Below are 14,920 nucleotides of genomic sequence, written 5' to 3'. Positions count from 1 at the left end.
ATGTTGTAGGTGTTTCTGATGGAGGGAATGGATCTTTGTGGTAACCTGAAATAGAAATTGCATGTAACTCTTGAGGGGGTTAGAAGTTCTGCACTGTTTGTCAGATACTGCCTTGCTGTAGTGTTCCTGTGCTTACAGAGAAATGGGTTATGTGCAGTTATCTACTGGGTTATGATATATAAAAGAATTACCAGGAAAATGTCTATTTTGACTTTGGCTGTAGTATGTAGATCTTGGAATTTTGTTTAAAAGAGACCCTAAAGAAATAGCTTCTATCTTAAATATGCTTCAATAACAGGAATAACTTTTTCCAAGATTAAAATTAGTAAGTGTTTAGAAAGTTTTTCTGTACCTTTAATAATATGACATGCTTTCTCTATAAACTATTAATAACTATTTATGTACTTGGGAGTATAGTAATGTGTGAAAGTGAATGTGCTTAGAAAATGTTGGGATGTTTCTTATGGACACAGTGAACCCTGCTGGGGTTTAGGTAGCTTTATAGTAATCCCAGGTGGGACTAAAAGGGCTGGAACATTTTTGGATGGGACCAGTTTTAAAATAAAAATGCTAATTAAAATTTTTATTTATAGATTTTATTGCTTTGAAGTTAGCAAGGTCAGAAAAACAACTATTTCTGTCTGACTTAGGTTTTCTGGATTCTTTTCTCATTTCTGTGGTGAGTTCTGCTGATCTTTTCCTATAATTTTTTTTCAGAAATACCGCTATCAGGATGAAGACACACCCCCCCAGGAACACAGCTCTCCACACATTGCCAATGAGGTGACGGGTCCAGAGCTGGTTCATGTATCAGAGAAGAATCTGTCCCAGATTGAGAATGTCCATGGATTTGTTTCCCATTCTCATATTTCACCAGTAAAGGTAGGCATTTTCAAATAGTGAACTGTTTTGGAATGCTCCTCCGGAATTGAATTTTGTGGGAGAAGAAAATGTGTGCAAAACACCTCTTTCTGTTTCTTATGGAACTGCTCAATTGTGAAATTTACTTAGTATACATTAAAGCATTGCCTTAGTTCCACACATTCTAACTAGAAGTGCATGGTAGTAAAATGACCAGAAAACAAATAAAGGTAACTAAAATTTTGGATGTAGTTTTGAGGGGCACTGAAGCTTGGGCTGTTGGTTTCATTTTGGATTTTCAGTTAGAAACCTGTAGATCAATCCTGACTTTGTTTCTAGTAAATATTTTAATTGAGGATCTATGTGCAATATGTCATAAGCCTAGTGCCATTTATGTCTCTGGAGTTTTTCAGCATGCAGCACCGTTATTTGCAAGATTGCTTCAGTTACTTGAAGACAGATTTAAAGATTTAGACAACAAACTGAGTGTGAGGTTTGGGAGGGGATATTAACAGGCAGGTTTATGTACAGTGTTAGTACATGGACATAGCTCAATCATATTCTGAATAGCACAGTGTTTTTGTGTGTCAGACTAAATGCTGTTTCCTATAACATCTCTGAGTCTTCATGGCTGGTTTTGAGGGAAAGGTAGAGAAACTATTTGATACTGGGGAATGTTTGTGCTTTAGAGTGATGAGATGGGCTTACATTGTGGTAGGCTTACAGCTTGGTACTTTTAGCATGAATTGTTTGTGTGCTGTACAGTCCTTTGCAGCTGCAAAGAACAAATGCTGTTACATGAGAGCAGCCCTGGGGAGAAGAACCTGGGGGTGCTGCTGGATGAGAAGCTGGACATGACCCAGCAATGTGCACTCATAGCCTAGAAAGCCAAACATGCTCTGGGCTGCATCCAAAGCTGAGTGGGCAGCAGGGGAGGGAGGGACAGAGGGGATTCTGCCCCTCTGCTCTGCTCTGCTGAGACCCCACCTGCAGTGCTGCATCCAGCTCTGGGATGGGTCCCTAACAAAAGGAGGACATGGACCTGTTGGAACAGGCCCAGAGGAGGGCACAAAGATGATCAGAATGCTGGAGCAACTCTCTTGTGAAGACAGGCTGAGAGAGTTGGGGCAGCTCATCCATGGAGAGCTTAGAACCCCATAAAGCAGCTGCAAAAAAGCTGCAGAGGGAATTTTTCCAAGGTCATGTAGTGGTAGGACAAGAGGGGGAATGGCTTCAAACTGAAAGAGGGTGGATTTAGATTAGGTATTATAAGAAATTCTTTCCTGTGAGTGCTGAGGCCCTGGCACAGGCTGCCCAGAGAAGGGGTGGCTGCCCCATCCCTGCAAGTGTTCAAGGCCAGGTTGGATGGGGCTTTGAGCAACCTGGTCTAGTGCAGGGTCTTTGAGCCTGTGGCAGGGAGTTTGATCTAGATGATCTTTAGGGCCCCTTCCAATCCAAACCATTCTATGATAAGAAAAAATGCTTTGAACCTAGCTATATTTCCATTTTTTTCAATTATGAAGAAAAATTTTGTTGAATGTATCACCTCTTTATCATTGACTTGTAAGGATTCTGTAGAAGAGCCAGCTGTAGTGTGTGAGAGCATTTAGTAATTGTTTTCCAGCTTTTCTAAAAGTTTTAAAATGTATATGATGGTATTGAACCAGTGATCTTTACTTATATCTCCATAATGAACTCTCAGTATTTTTCCATAGTCTTCAGCTAGGCAAGCTGAATTCTTGAAGGCCTAATGAATAACCTTTTAGAAGTGGGCTATATTGCCCTCTGAAGAGCCTTCTGAGAATACTCATGTGACAAAGCTTTCATTTTTGGGAATGACTAGAGCTTCCAATTTTTCTTGCTTATGGAGTTAGACACACAGTAACGCACTTTCATGTGTCTAATTCCCTGAATTTACTGATGTTCAGAAAGCAATGGAACACCTTTTATGTGCAACCATTAGAAATAAATAAAAGTCCTCTTTGGGGGCTTAAGGACAACTCTGTTTATTCAAGCTTTTCCTAATTCCTAGAGCAGTAAGTCTTGCCTTTTAAAAAGCATAAGGGGATCAAAAAGGCAAAGAGGGGAGCTCTAAAACTGTCTAGAAGAAAGAAAACTATTTTTGAAATAGAATTAGGCAGAGTTAAGTATAGTTACAAAATAGGGTGAGGCCTTTTCAAAATACTCTGTGTCTTAGGTCTCTGAGGAGGATTACCATTATGTATCTCACATTGCTAAATGCTGGGAAATTATCACTCAATAGGGAAAAATGTTCATAAGGGAAGTATTACTAGTCAGTTTGTATTACCATTTTAGCATATACATGACTATTTTCAGGTAACTCCTCTCTGTTAATTTCAAAGCAGTGTATGGTAAATTGAAATTGTTCAAAGCTTTGTTCATCTGAAAACTGATGGGGTGGGTGTTCAGTTGTTTTACCAGCATTTTGTATAATTTTGAATTCTGATGCTAATTGACTGCTGGCTTGCTTCTCTCCTGAAGAAAAAACCCAAGGTTGCTGTTGTATTATTAGCATAGCTGGTCTGCTCTGCTTTTGGTCTGATGATCTGCCAGGTGTTCATAGTTTCAGCACAGCTTGTGCTGAAGATCAATTTAGCAACAACAGCTCTGATTTAAGAGTGCTTTGTGTGATTTATTTGGTAGGTTGGCTTGGTGCACTGTGCAAGGACCAGGTCTTGGCTGATATACAAGGGCTCAATCAGCTTTCTTGAATAGTTTATTGATTAAGGAAACTAAACATAATAGAGAATGTTTTGTTTATGACATGAATAAAATAATAAGAGGAGTTTGTTTTTTGTTTTAAATATAAATGTTAAATGCACTTAAAATTTCAAATACAGAGTTAGTAGTTTGAAGAAATCAGTGGTTTTATGATTATGATTTATTTATTATGTTGCTTTATAAGCAATGCTGCAGAGGCCAGTAGAATTGGATTTTGAGGAATACCTTCTGCTATAGCAAGGTCTCTTCAGTATGGAGCAATTATATAAAAGAACAGAAGAAGAGCAGAATTTTATTCCTGAGAGAAGCTTTCAAATACTCTAGGACTTAAAACAGCTTTTATAACTTGCTTGAACAGGTGGATGCTATTTCAAAGAGTAGTTTTGAATGACCAAAAATACAAATGTGTATCCCAGATTTTTAGATGGATGAGTATGTGATTGCTATTTATCAAATATTAAGTATTATAGTCAATGAAGGTGATTTATCTTCTTGACAGAGGAATGGGCTACCTCAGATTCAGACTGGATTAAAATATTGCATGTTTGCAATAAGCATAAAATAAGAGAGACTAGCTGTACTGATTTAAAGTTTAAGTGAGGCTTACAGGTTTTGTCTTGTTAGAGAGGAGCTTTGTCATTTAAGAAGAAATGTTTCGTTCCTGTGTGTCAAGTGACAAAGAAGTGAACTTGGCCCGGAAGATTGTGTGTCCTCTGTTCTTTAGTACTGTGTGAAATGCAACGCTAATGCTGTAAAAAAGCTTTAAAAAAGTATTTAATGGTAGAGAATCATGAAGAAATAGTGAAAACGGTCAAACTTCAAATCCTTCAGAAATATTCTGTCCCAAAGTTTTTGAAGAACCTGTTCAGGTAGGCCGGCACTGGTGCCAGGAATTGCTCAGTGTGGGGTTCCCATGGGGGTGCCGAGTTCCGGACGCTGCGCTCTGCGGATCGGCCGCGAGGTGGCGCTGCTGCCCCGGCTCTGCTGCGCCGGGAGCCTCATTTAGCGCGGTGAGCCCGCAGCCCCTCGGAGGGACCGGTTTGCAGTTAAAATACGGCGTTATTGAACAGCTCCCGTCCAGGGAGGGCTGTCACAGGGAGGGTATGGGACCAAGCAAGCCTTTAAGCTGTGGAGTGGAAGCTGAAGTCTTCTATAAAGGAAAAAAGCTTTGGATAACAGGTCTTTACAGGGCTACAAAATAGTGGATCATGGTGCAATAAGACAAAAAAACCCAGTAATCTTTATTTAGAGCAGCCTGGGCATTACAGATTATTTATCTCACATATATGATGTAGCAATTCAGTAATTCAGTATTTAAGTGTAGAACCTGACTGAGGCTTCCATATACTTCTGTAATATGTTTGTGTGTTGGTATTTGGGGCCGATATTTCACTGTTAGTGCAGAAGCTCTAAAGGAAACCTGTAATAATTTATAAGCTATTAAATATATCTTGTACTGGAAAAAATACCATGACTAGCATGATAAGTCTTTATCTTGCTCTGAAACAAATTCTAAATATTGCAATATTCAGTGCATTTCTATTTTATCTATAATTCCCATTTGCAATTTGCATAAGTTCTTAAAAACTTTTCAAAGTAGTTGATAAGCTTATAAATGATATTCTCATGTGGCTGCATGTGGTAACAGGAAGCTAGACTTACTGGTTGGGAAAAGTTTCTGCTGCTCTTGTTCCTTTAATCAAATCTTTTTCAATGATCTGTCTCTGGAGATTTTTGCTGTAGCACCAGTCTTCCAAGGGTATGGGGAAAATGCCTGCACCTGTTTTTTTCCTTTCATGTGTCACAGATATGGACAGCTGAACAGAAGTGTTTTAGTTGGAACGTTGTACTGGCTTTAGTCTAGGGAGAGGCCTAAAATTGCTTATTCATGCTATACATGAAAACTTTAATTACTGACTGAATCATACATCTGTAAGGAGCTAAAGACATTCTACTGGTTGAATATTTGGTATCTCTAGAACAGCTTTGTGCAACCCCCAGTGAAGTAGCAGAACACTCTAGGAATTGTGAGAAGTAGGTTTGGGTTAGTGGGGGAACTCTTTAATTTGTAGTTCCATAATCATAGACTCATGTCTGTATTTCATGCAGCACAGTTGGCCACTTCCCTGTCCTCAGATGTTCCCAGGAATGGTCATCCCTGTACAGGGCAGTGCAGGCATTGGCCTTCCCATTGCTGGCTGCCTGTTCTCCTCCTGCACAGACCTGTCCTTCTGGCTGGGGCTCTTGTATTCTGCTACAGCACTTGTGCTTCAGGTGATGCAGTAAAAATCCCACTTCTCTTTACCGAAGGGAACATGTGTATTAATGTTGTTTATCCATTTAAAGCACTTGGAGGACTCTTTTGTGGTTACATAAACTTATGTCAGTGAATAAAACTATGACTTCATAATATTATGACATTAAATGCAAATGAGTTACTGTTTTCCTGTCTCTGAACAATGAAATGCTTCAAACTGAGGTGAAATGTTGTTCCCCATTGAATAAAAGATTACAGTTTTACCCCCAAATTCTGATCAAAGGAATCTTTTTGCCCAGGGAATACCCTTGAGGCAGTAGCTGTGCCCAGTGCCAGTGCCCCTGTGCTTTATGTCTGCTTACCCCTTGCAGTGTCAGATCTGGGAGGAAATATTCAGGCTCAGTTTGCATTGGAGTGCAAGTAGTCTTTTATTAGAATAAAAGCAGTAAGACAGAGTTTCCCTCCTTTGGCTCTGTGAACCTCTGTTGGAGCTTGTGGTGGTGTATTGAGCAGGGATCACTCTACACCTTCACAGTTCACTGCTGAGAGAGGCAGTAGGTTAGTTGGGTATCTCTCCTAGTGCTGTGTGCCTGTAGGCTGAGAAGTATGGCCTTCAGCCTTTCCTCTCCTCTTGCTTAGAAGCAGCAGCTTGTGGTTTTGTGCCCCACATCCTGAGCTTTGTGAAGTGGGCAAATAGTTTGAAAAAAAAGTCTAACAGTGTGTCAGCAAATTGTGTCTAATAGTGTGTTACCCAAACCTTTGCAGAGACAGGCTTGGTAATCCTAGCACAGCAGTTCTGCTGACTGCATGCACTGTCTGTGAAATAAATATCTTGTGCCCACTCGGTGTATGCCTGCTTTTTTCACATGTTTAGTCATCTTTGGAAAAGTATTTCCAGGACCTAATGGTATTTAAGCTTAATGGTTTTAAATTAACCCTGATTTGAAACTGCTTATCTCTTAGTGCTGCAGTGCTGTGTAATAGCCCACTTACCCTGACTGTGGTATCACAGCAATGAGATGTGGCAAGGTGGTACTTGTTCTTAAAATAGCTTCCAGGAGGGAGAGGAAATTGGAACTTGCTCTCATTTCTGTACTGCCAAAACACGGTGAAACTGTTCTGAAGAGCAGAATCAATGAGCATGTGGTGAAATGAGAGATGAGAAAGCAATGAATACATTGCAAAGACAATTTCTGCTGCACAAATCCCTTAAAGCATGAGCTTAAAGATCATCTTGTTGATGTAGGTTTCTAGGTTTCCTTAGATGTACACAATGGATGCACTCAAAAAAAGATTATGGAGAAACTTAAGCTGTCATGAAATAAGAAAAAAAAAATTATTTTGGGATTTACTTGTTAAAAAAACCAAAGCAAACAAAAATTCTCTACCAAAGCCAAACCAACAACAGAATGAAAGTAAAGGGTAAGGAGGAAGATCGCTAATCATGGATAGAGGTTACCAGAAGGATCTCGGAAGAACCTGTGTTCTCATTGCATCATCTAAGAGGAATGAGAGCTCAGGGTTATAACAGATTAATGGAATAATCATCTCAGTACTCAATTTACAGTCAAAAAGGCAAATGGAATACAAGGAATAATCAGCGAAGCAAATGGGAATAAAACTGCATTATCTTATCACTCCAGAAATCTCCACCATTCATTATCTTGATTAAGAAGGCAAATTTAGATACTCAAAGAAGAACAACAAGAATGGTCAGAGATAGAGGGCAGCTGCTGTGGAATGAAGAATGAACTCATTTGACCCCTCCATTTGGTAAAGAGTTGACTCAGGAGATACCAATGAAGCTACAGTCAGTAATGCTGAGTCTCTAAAATTATGAACATGACTAGGGAATGGTCATTTTAGAAATTAAAACTTATATTCAGAACTATAGATTAGCAGGTAATAGTTGTTTTATAGCCTGTAAACACAGTGATCTACAGTCAGCCTCTGACTTTGAAATAATCTTTCAACTGCTGGTAGTCTTTTGGTTTCTAGCTATACCAACCAAGGTATCACAGCATACATTGCTTGTTTCTTCAACTGCAAACAAGCACCTTTATTTAACTCCTTCCCATTAAGCTGTATGGAAATAGCTGTTATATAAATGTGCATATTTACACATCCTTGCTTCAATGCTAACAATCTCCTTTCCACGTGAACCCGAATCTTGTGCTGATAATATTGATAGGTCCCCTTCTTTTTATCTCCTGGTGTGTCTTCTCTCCAATCTGTTCTGTTTTCTCAAGTGCTTCCCCAGAAGTCTTTTAGAGCATGTGGAGCTGCTGTTAAACCAGCCTTCTCTGTTAATTGGGAGAGTTTTTCTGCTCTCAGGAAGGCTAATGGTCTTTATGATTTGAACTGTGTGGGTTCAGGGTTAGCCAACAGTCAAAGTAATTTTAACTGCCTCTTTGCCCCAGTAGATTTTTTTGTTCTGCTCCAGTCTGAGCAGGTAGGGGAGGTTAACCTGATGATGAAGATACTGTTTCCATTTAGAAATCAAAGATCAGTTGACATGTAATTTGCAAGTTGGGTTATGATTGCGAAAAGGTTGCAATCTGTTACTTTTTTCTAAATTGAGAACTTTGTAAAGCTTTGCCATCTTCAACAGAAAGTCAGTGCTTCTGGTGTTAGGAACATACATAGAATGCTGGGAATCATAAGGAAAAAATTGAAGATACTCTCAGGCATACTTATTTTTAGACTAGTATCATACTTCGGTGGTCACACTTGAGAGGAGCTGTTAGGCAGTCTTTAATTAAAATGCATTACCCAAGTTCTTGATAGGTTGCTGATTTTAAACTCCTGTAATTGAAGAATGTGGAAATCCATGCAAAGGTGTCAGTTTGTGTTTTATAGGAAGAAGCAGTTGACCAAATCTGCCTGGTTCTCCGTAAGGATCTGCTCAATAAATTCTTGTCAACAGAGACAAGAAAGAAAAACTGTAACAGATGGACTGTGGATTAATCCAAACATTAGAACAACCTCCGATACAGTAATCAACATCAAGTCGTCCTAGAAAGGGGTTGCACTGTTCTCACCCGAGATTTTCCCCAAGCTCTCGGTGCAGTTGGGTTCATTTTGATGACTGAAGCAAACCTAAGGAGACTTGCATTAAACACAAGATGTTTTTGTCAGTCTGGCGTGCCAAAAAGATGGGCAGGAGGTTCATGAGCAGGGTGCGGAAGACCAGGCAGTTTAATCTGCCCAGATTGGTAGGTTGTCTGAGGTGTATTGTGAGTAATAAGGTAATGATCTTTTCTATTAAATATTTATACTAAAATAGCTCATTATAGAATAATTGTGCTGGGATGTTTACTTAGAAGTTGGTTGCAGCAGTAAGATATGTACTTTTTATTGATTATGTAAATGCCATTTGGTCAAGAGCTATCCTTCAGTCCTATCTGAGCTAAAAGTTAAGACAGACTTTATAGCATCTCTTAGCAGAAAGGGTTAACAATTTTTTTTCTTCCACAGTATTTGTGTCCTGAACTCCTGGGCTTTGGTTTAGGATGCTGCATATACTTGTTTATGAGACTTAGACTTATGCCAGTTAAAGTTTGTTAAATCTAGAATTCTGAAAACTGTAAGAAAGAAACATGAGTTTGTTTCTAAATTTTCAGTATTGTTTTTGTTCCCATGCCTGAAGAGCTTAAGTTGAGTAGTCTTATATTTGAATATCCAAGTTCTGAACATTTCCTTTGCCTCTGTTTTTGGTCAAAACCTAACTGATATTGAAAATAAAATAAGTCCTTGCCATTGTTTTAGGTGATCCTTGAATTTTCTCTGTTAAGACAATCAGGTTTTTTTCCTTTAGGGTCTGTGCTTATTTTAGCCAATACTCTGTTTAACCAAATGGTTGTAAAACTAATATAAGACACTTTTCAAATGCTTCAGGGGGACTGTTGGTTTTTGTTTAGAAAGGGTAATTGAGATATAACTGGTCTTTCTGTTCACAAACAATTTTTGTTGCTGTGCCTTTTTAATTTTAGGTATGCATTCTGCTTGTAAAGTTATGCCCAGGAAACCTTTATCTGAGAGATTAAAATACAGCATTATGTCATGTTTTGACTTGTCTCAGAAAGCTGATGATACCAATTTGCTTGGATATAAAGTGAGAGGAATTCTAGTCCAAGTATTTGATGTTGATTTTTACATTTAGTAACCACTGTGATTACTGTATCTTGTTACAACACAAATAATGTTACTCTGCAGCCTCTACAAATGCAGACGAATTTTGCAGTAAATTTCTTAACCTGTAGAGTTATGTGTACTGATGTAGAAATCTTTAATTATGTGCTGTTTTGTTTTGGGGCAGGAACCTTTTCAAATCTGCAAATTCTCAATGCTTGCCTAACAGTAAATAGTGTTTTATGTTTTGTTTTAGTGTGTGGTGTTTTTTGTCTGCTTTGTTTTTAATTTTAGTCCCATCAGTTCAATATCCAGAATATGAAAAAGAGGTGATGGAAGCTCTTTTGGAAATCCTTTTAGGAAGTCCTTTAGGATGGAAGTCCTTTTAGGACTTCCTGCAGTTTCCAGATGAGCCTCCCTATTCTGCCTTTTGACTCTGGAGGCAATTATTCACAGATGCAATTCCAGCTGTGACATCTGTGTTGATGATTTTCCTTTCTCTGGATATTGCCTCTTCTGTGCAAATAGAACTTTTTCCAGTTTCTACTTGTAGGTTTGGCCCTCTGTTGAAATGCTCTTAGACTGGAATGAACCCTTGTTTTTACAACCTCCCACTGTTTTTTCAACTCTACAAATGACCATTTGTCTAATCTGGACTCCTTTGTGCTATCCTGGTTTTGTGCCATCTGCAGAGCTGTGCTTTGCCTTTATCCTTCAGGTTGCTTTGTAGCACATAAAAATCAGAGTTTTTCTCATCACCACAGTACCAGCTCCTTCTGCAAATAACTGCAACTGTATCTGCTTAGGCGTCAGCAGATCTTGCTCGATATCATTGCATCCATATGGAGTGTAGGTGACACAGATTGCTGCCTTGCATCACCAGCAGGATTGCATAACCTCTTCCTTAAGTACTTTTCTGGATTTCTCTCTCAATTGAAATTAAATCATCATTGCTTCACTTTCAGGAAGCTTTTTCTCCATGTGATGCTTTCCTGAAGTGCTGATTTCTAAAATCACTTTGTAATTGATGCCATATTGGATTTTTGGCTGTGTGGGAATCAGCCTTGAAAGAAACTGCCTTAAAACACAGCAGACATCTCTTATCTTCAGACAGGTTGATATAAGAGTAAAAAAAAAAATGCTGCTTGGTACATTTCTTGTCCATATATTGTGGTGTTTTCTTCCAGAATTTTGCACAATATTTTTCTGTATGACTTTGTTTGGAGCCTATGGGGACAAACAGAGAGAAAAATGAATTCTTGAAGAAGTTCTTTTGAATGTTAGGCAAATTCTTGTTCTCTAGGCTATCTAATAGACTGTATAGCAGTGTTGACATTCAATGCCATATGTAGAAAAAGAGTGAAAATATTTTCATCTTGACTCCTTATAAAAAGACTTGGTACTCAAAGCATATCATTTGTACCTTGTTCCAAAAACCTTCAGTGATAGCCAGGGATTAATCGATTTCTCTGGTAATAAATTAATAGCATTTTTCAGGCTAGGTATGTTTTTTGTGTCTGGAAAAAGGTAGGGCTCAGGAAGTGCTGCAGTTTTCCTGTGAAAAAATTCCCTTTCTGAGAAACTTGTCCATTTGAAAAGTCCTATCTACTGTAACTCAGGCGTTTCTCAACCTCCATTATCTATCTTATGCTCATAGCTTTAAGGACACTGCACAAGTCAGATCCAGTTTCATGTGACTTACAGTGATAAGCCATTGTATTTTATAAATATTAATGAAGTCTGTCTGAAAGGTGTGCTCAGAATATTGGCATGTGGTGTGTTATTGAGCTGTACTAGTGACTAGAAGTAAATGGTGCATTGATCTCGCTACGACACATTTCAATTAATGTACTGCTTATTTCTGCTTGTAATAGAAGCCTGCAGGAAAAAAACTGTAACTCAGAATAGGATAGCTGTCAGTAAGAATTTGTTAAACAGCAGATTATGTTGCATCCCAAGAAGTACGTGAAGAAATTTAGTAACTCCACTGAAATGCACATCATGGAGCAGTGGATTTTTAGAATTATGTGGCTGTAGGTTGTGGCTGTGTTGTTAGGAATTTTTCTGCCTTTGTTTTCATATGAAGACTTCTCTTCTTGTTTAAAATGTTTTCCTGGTGCTATGATCATGACTGTAGAAATATACTACAAATTGTTTGGATAACTTTCCAGAGATGAGCTGCTACTGAAAGCTTGACATTTAACTGATTTCCAAAATAATCCCTCTGATGTGAGCTGGAGGATTTTTTTTTTTAATAGTTTGCTACCAAAATTTGAATGGTGAGTTCTGTAAGATAACTTGAGTTCCATATAATCTTTCAGCTAATTATTCTGAATACTTTTTTGCTACGAAGAAAGCAGAGAAAACCTCTAACAGTAATACTCATCATGTACATGGGAGATCAAAATAATCTTACTGAAAAGTCATTAGTGAATAATAAGAATTTTTTGGTTTTGAATTATTCTTGTGCTTTTGAGAAGTAATGTTGAGTCAGAAATATATATATATTTATTGTTTTCATAATATGCTTACAGCAGGCACAGAAATTTGGGTATAGGTGTTATGAATGTTGCACATTATTCACAGAATAAGAACAGAGTGTGGACTCTGTTTAATCTTAGTCTCTGATTTTCTTGAGGATTAAACAAGCCCGAAACCACAGTAGAACAACTTCACTAGGAATCCTCTGATCTACAACACAAAATGATTGTTTTGTGGCACTATGATTCACACCCTCTATAGTTTTATGCACAAAAGAACAGGGAAAAACAAGAAGAAATTGGCAAATAGTTGTTTCTTAAATATTTGTTTTGAACATGGGGTTAAAGTCATTTTGCTCTGTGGAATGTTTTCATAAAGACCGAATCAGTAAAAAGTGCAGCTCTGCTCTATATTCCCTGTTTTGTTTGCTTTAGGTTCATAATTTATGCAGGCAAGGAAGTGAAAAGATGCTATTGGATATTTCTACAGGCAGTGATTGAAACTTGGTTATTTTTGATCTGTGCTTTCTCCACCCAGTAGCTGTTATCATCCACCACCATCCTCATAGCTGTGAATTTGTAACGTTGTACTGTACCTGCTACCCAGTTTCCCTTAAATATCTGTTGGCAGCTAGGAAGAGAAAGCAAGGCTTTCATCCTGTGCGTTCCGAAAGGAAAAATAAGGAAAACCTTTGCTTGCTGCCTTTTTTTTTTTTTCTAAATTGCTCAAGATTATACTCATCATCGTAATCACAGGTAGAGAGGGAATGTAAGAGGTAGAAATCCTTGGAGGAAAAGCAAGCAAGCAATCAGCTAGCAAGAATTTTGTTTTCCTGCTTTGTAAACGATGCTGCTGTAATTCTATCTGCATTTTTTTTTTTTTTTTCTTGCTCATTCACCACTCAGCAGCTGGTAGGGAATTAAGACTGCCTGGCAACCACCTGCAGAGCTGCAGAGATGAATTACATTTTCGGAAATAACACGCTGCTCTATTCTCGCGCCAGTCGAGGCAGCAGCGCTGGCTCCAGCCACAGCTCGGTAGGCCCCAAGCAGAAGCAGTGGGCAAAGAAAGGCTCCTCAGAGGAGTTACGGGCTGAGCCTTCCCGCTGGCAGCAGATTGTGGCATTTTTCACTCGCAGACATGGCTTCATTGACTGCATTTCTGTCGCTGCCAGCTCCTCCCAGGTAATACGCCACATGTTCAAGTGATTGTGTCTGCATGTTTTCTGGTTGCTTGCTAGTCAGAAAGAGCAATTATTTATATATGCATGATTTCATATAATCTCTTATTTATGGATGGCGTTTTCTGTCTGCTTTCATTTCCATATTCTAAAGAGCTCTGTATAATTTCTAGCATTAAAGCATGAAAATGGAAACACTAAATGAGGTCTGATTTTTATTTATTTTGCAAGTGATGAGCCTCCAGCAATTTTAAATGCGAGATATCCTAATGAAGCAGTGAAATATTGAAAATGTAGTTTGCATTCTGCTGCCTGGCTCTGGAGGGCAATAACGTAGTTAAGAAATATCAATTCCATAGCTCTAGTAAGATGTCAAATCAAACAGACTACGTATTTAATGGTTAAGGAATTTTATCTAAGGAATTAAATGGTTTAAAACCTTAACTCTAGGTAACACAACAAATTCAATTCTGTAACAGCTTTCTAGGTTTTTTGGCTGCTAATAATACACAGATGAAGGAATGTCTCCCTTACATGCAGGGTGTACATTCAATAGTGCAGTCTGTAAGAGAAACATGACATTTTTCAACTTCGCTGTCCATCTGCTCTATGTGATGTTTGTGTTAATCATCATTCAAAGTCAGGTAAAAGCAAGCAAGCTAAATTTTAATTGTGTAGCGTTTGAATGACTTCTTAAGGTTGACACAGAGAAGTTTAAACTTACTGGCATTAGAAAATTAGTATCTCTTGGGAAAATATGACTAAGACCTATGGAACAATGCTGAAATGTCAGAATTATTTAAACATGGGAGATTAGGTTTGTTTTGCTACTGTCAAGTGAAATTCATCATTAGTCAAGATGTCTTGAATGATTTAACCTGAAATACTACAAAAACTTACTAAAGAAGGAAAAAATTGTTATCCTCAGACACTGTAATTTTATGAGGATAATTTCTATCTGTTAGTAGTTCAAAGATGGTGAACTGGCACTTCCTCTGAAGTCTGCCTATTATTACCTATTTTTTTTCCTATGAATTTGGAGTAAACAATGAATAGGAGAGCTTAGAGGGGAATTTTGACTTTCTTGTTGCATCTTGTACATGATGTGGAAGTTGGATCCTGTAGTTTCCCTAATGGGTCATTATACAACTCCAAGTGATGTATTTGGTCGACACAGTAGCTTTTAAATACTGGGGGTTTTTAAAAATTAAAAATATATAGTATTAACCTTCTGAATAAAAATTATAGTTGCTCTCATTTGTTTAAAG

General features: G+C 38.2%; 1 protein-coding gene across 22 annotated transcripts in view; it reads left to right on the top strand.

The window, feature by feature from the left end:
• The window catches only part of DLG1 (discs large MAGUK scaffold protein 1), a 141,455-nt gene that overhangs the window by 50,323 nt on the left and 76,212 nt on the right, over positions 1 to 14,920 (top strand). For 17 of the 22 annotated variants that reach the window (XM_071437697.1, XM_071437695.1, XM_071437692.1 and 14 more), the window contains one exon: positions 718 to 882. In XM_071437697.1, the coding sequence (XP_071293798.1) occupies positions 718 to 882 (165 nt within the window). Of the gene's footprint in view, positions 1 to 717; positions 883 to 13,077; positions 13,657 to 14,920 lie in introns of those variants that run through there. The other 5 variants (XM_071437705.1, XM_071437710.1, XM_071437709.1 and 2 more) reach the window with 3 other exon arrangements.

This window comes from Agelaius tricolor, unplaced genomic scaffold, assembly GCF_023055355.1.
Source record: "Agelaius tricolor isolate 1412-34295 unplaced genomic scaffold, bAgeTri1.0.p SCAF_12, whole genome shotgun sequence".
Taxonomy (NCBI): domain Eukaryota; kingdom Metazoa; phylum Chordata; class Aves; order Passeriformes; family Icteridae; genus Agelaius; species Agelaius tricolor.
This window is presented reverse-complemented; position numbering and strand designations above follow the sequence as displayed.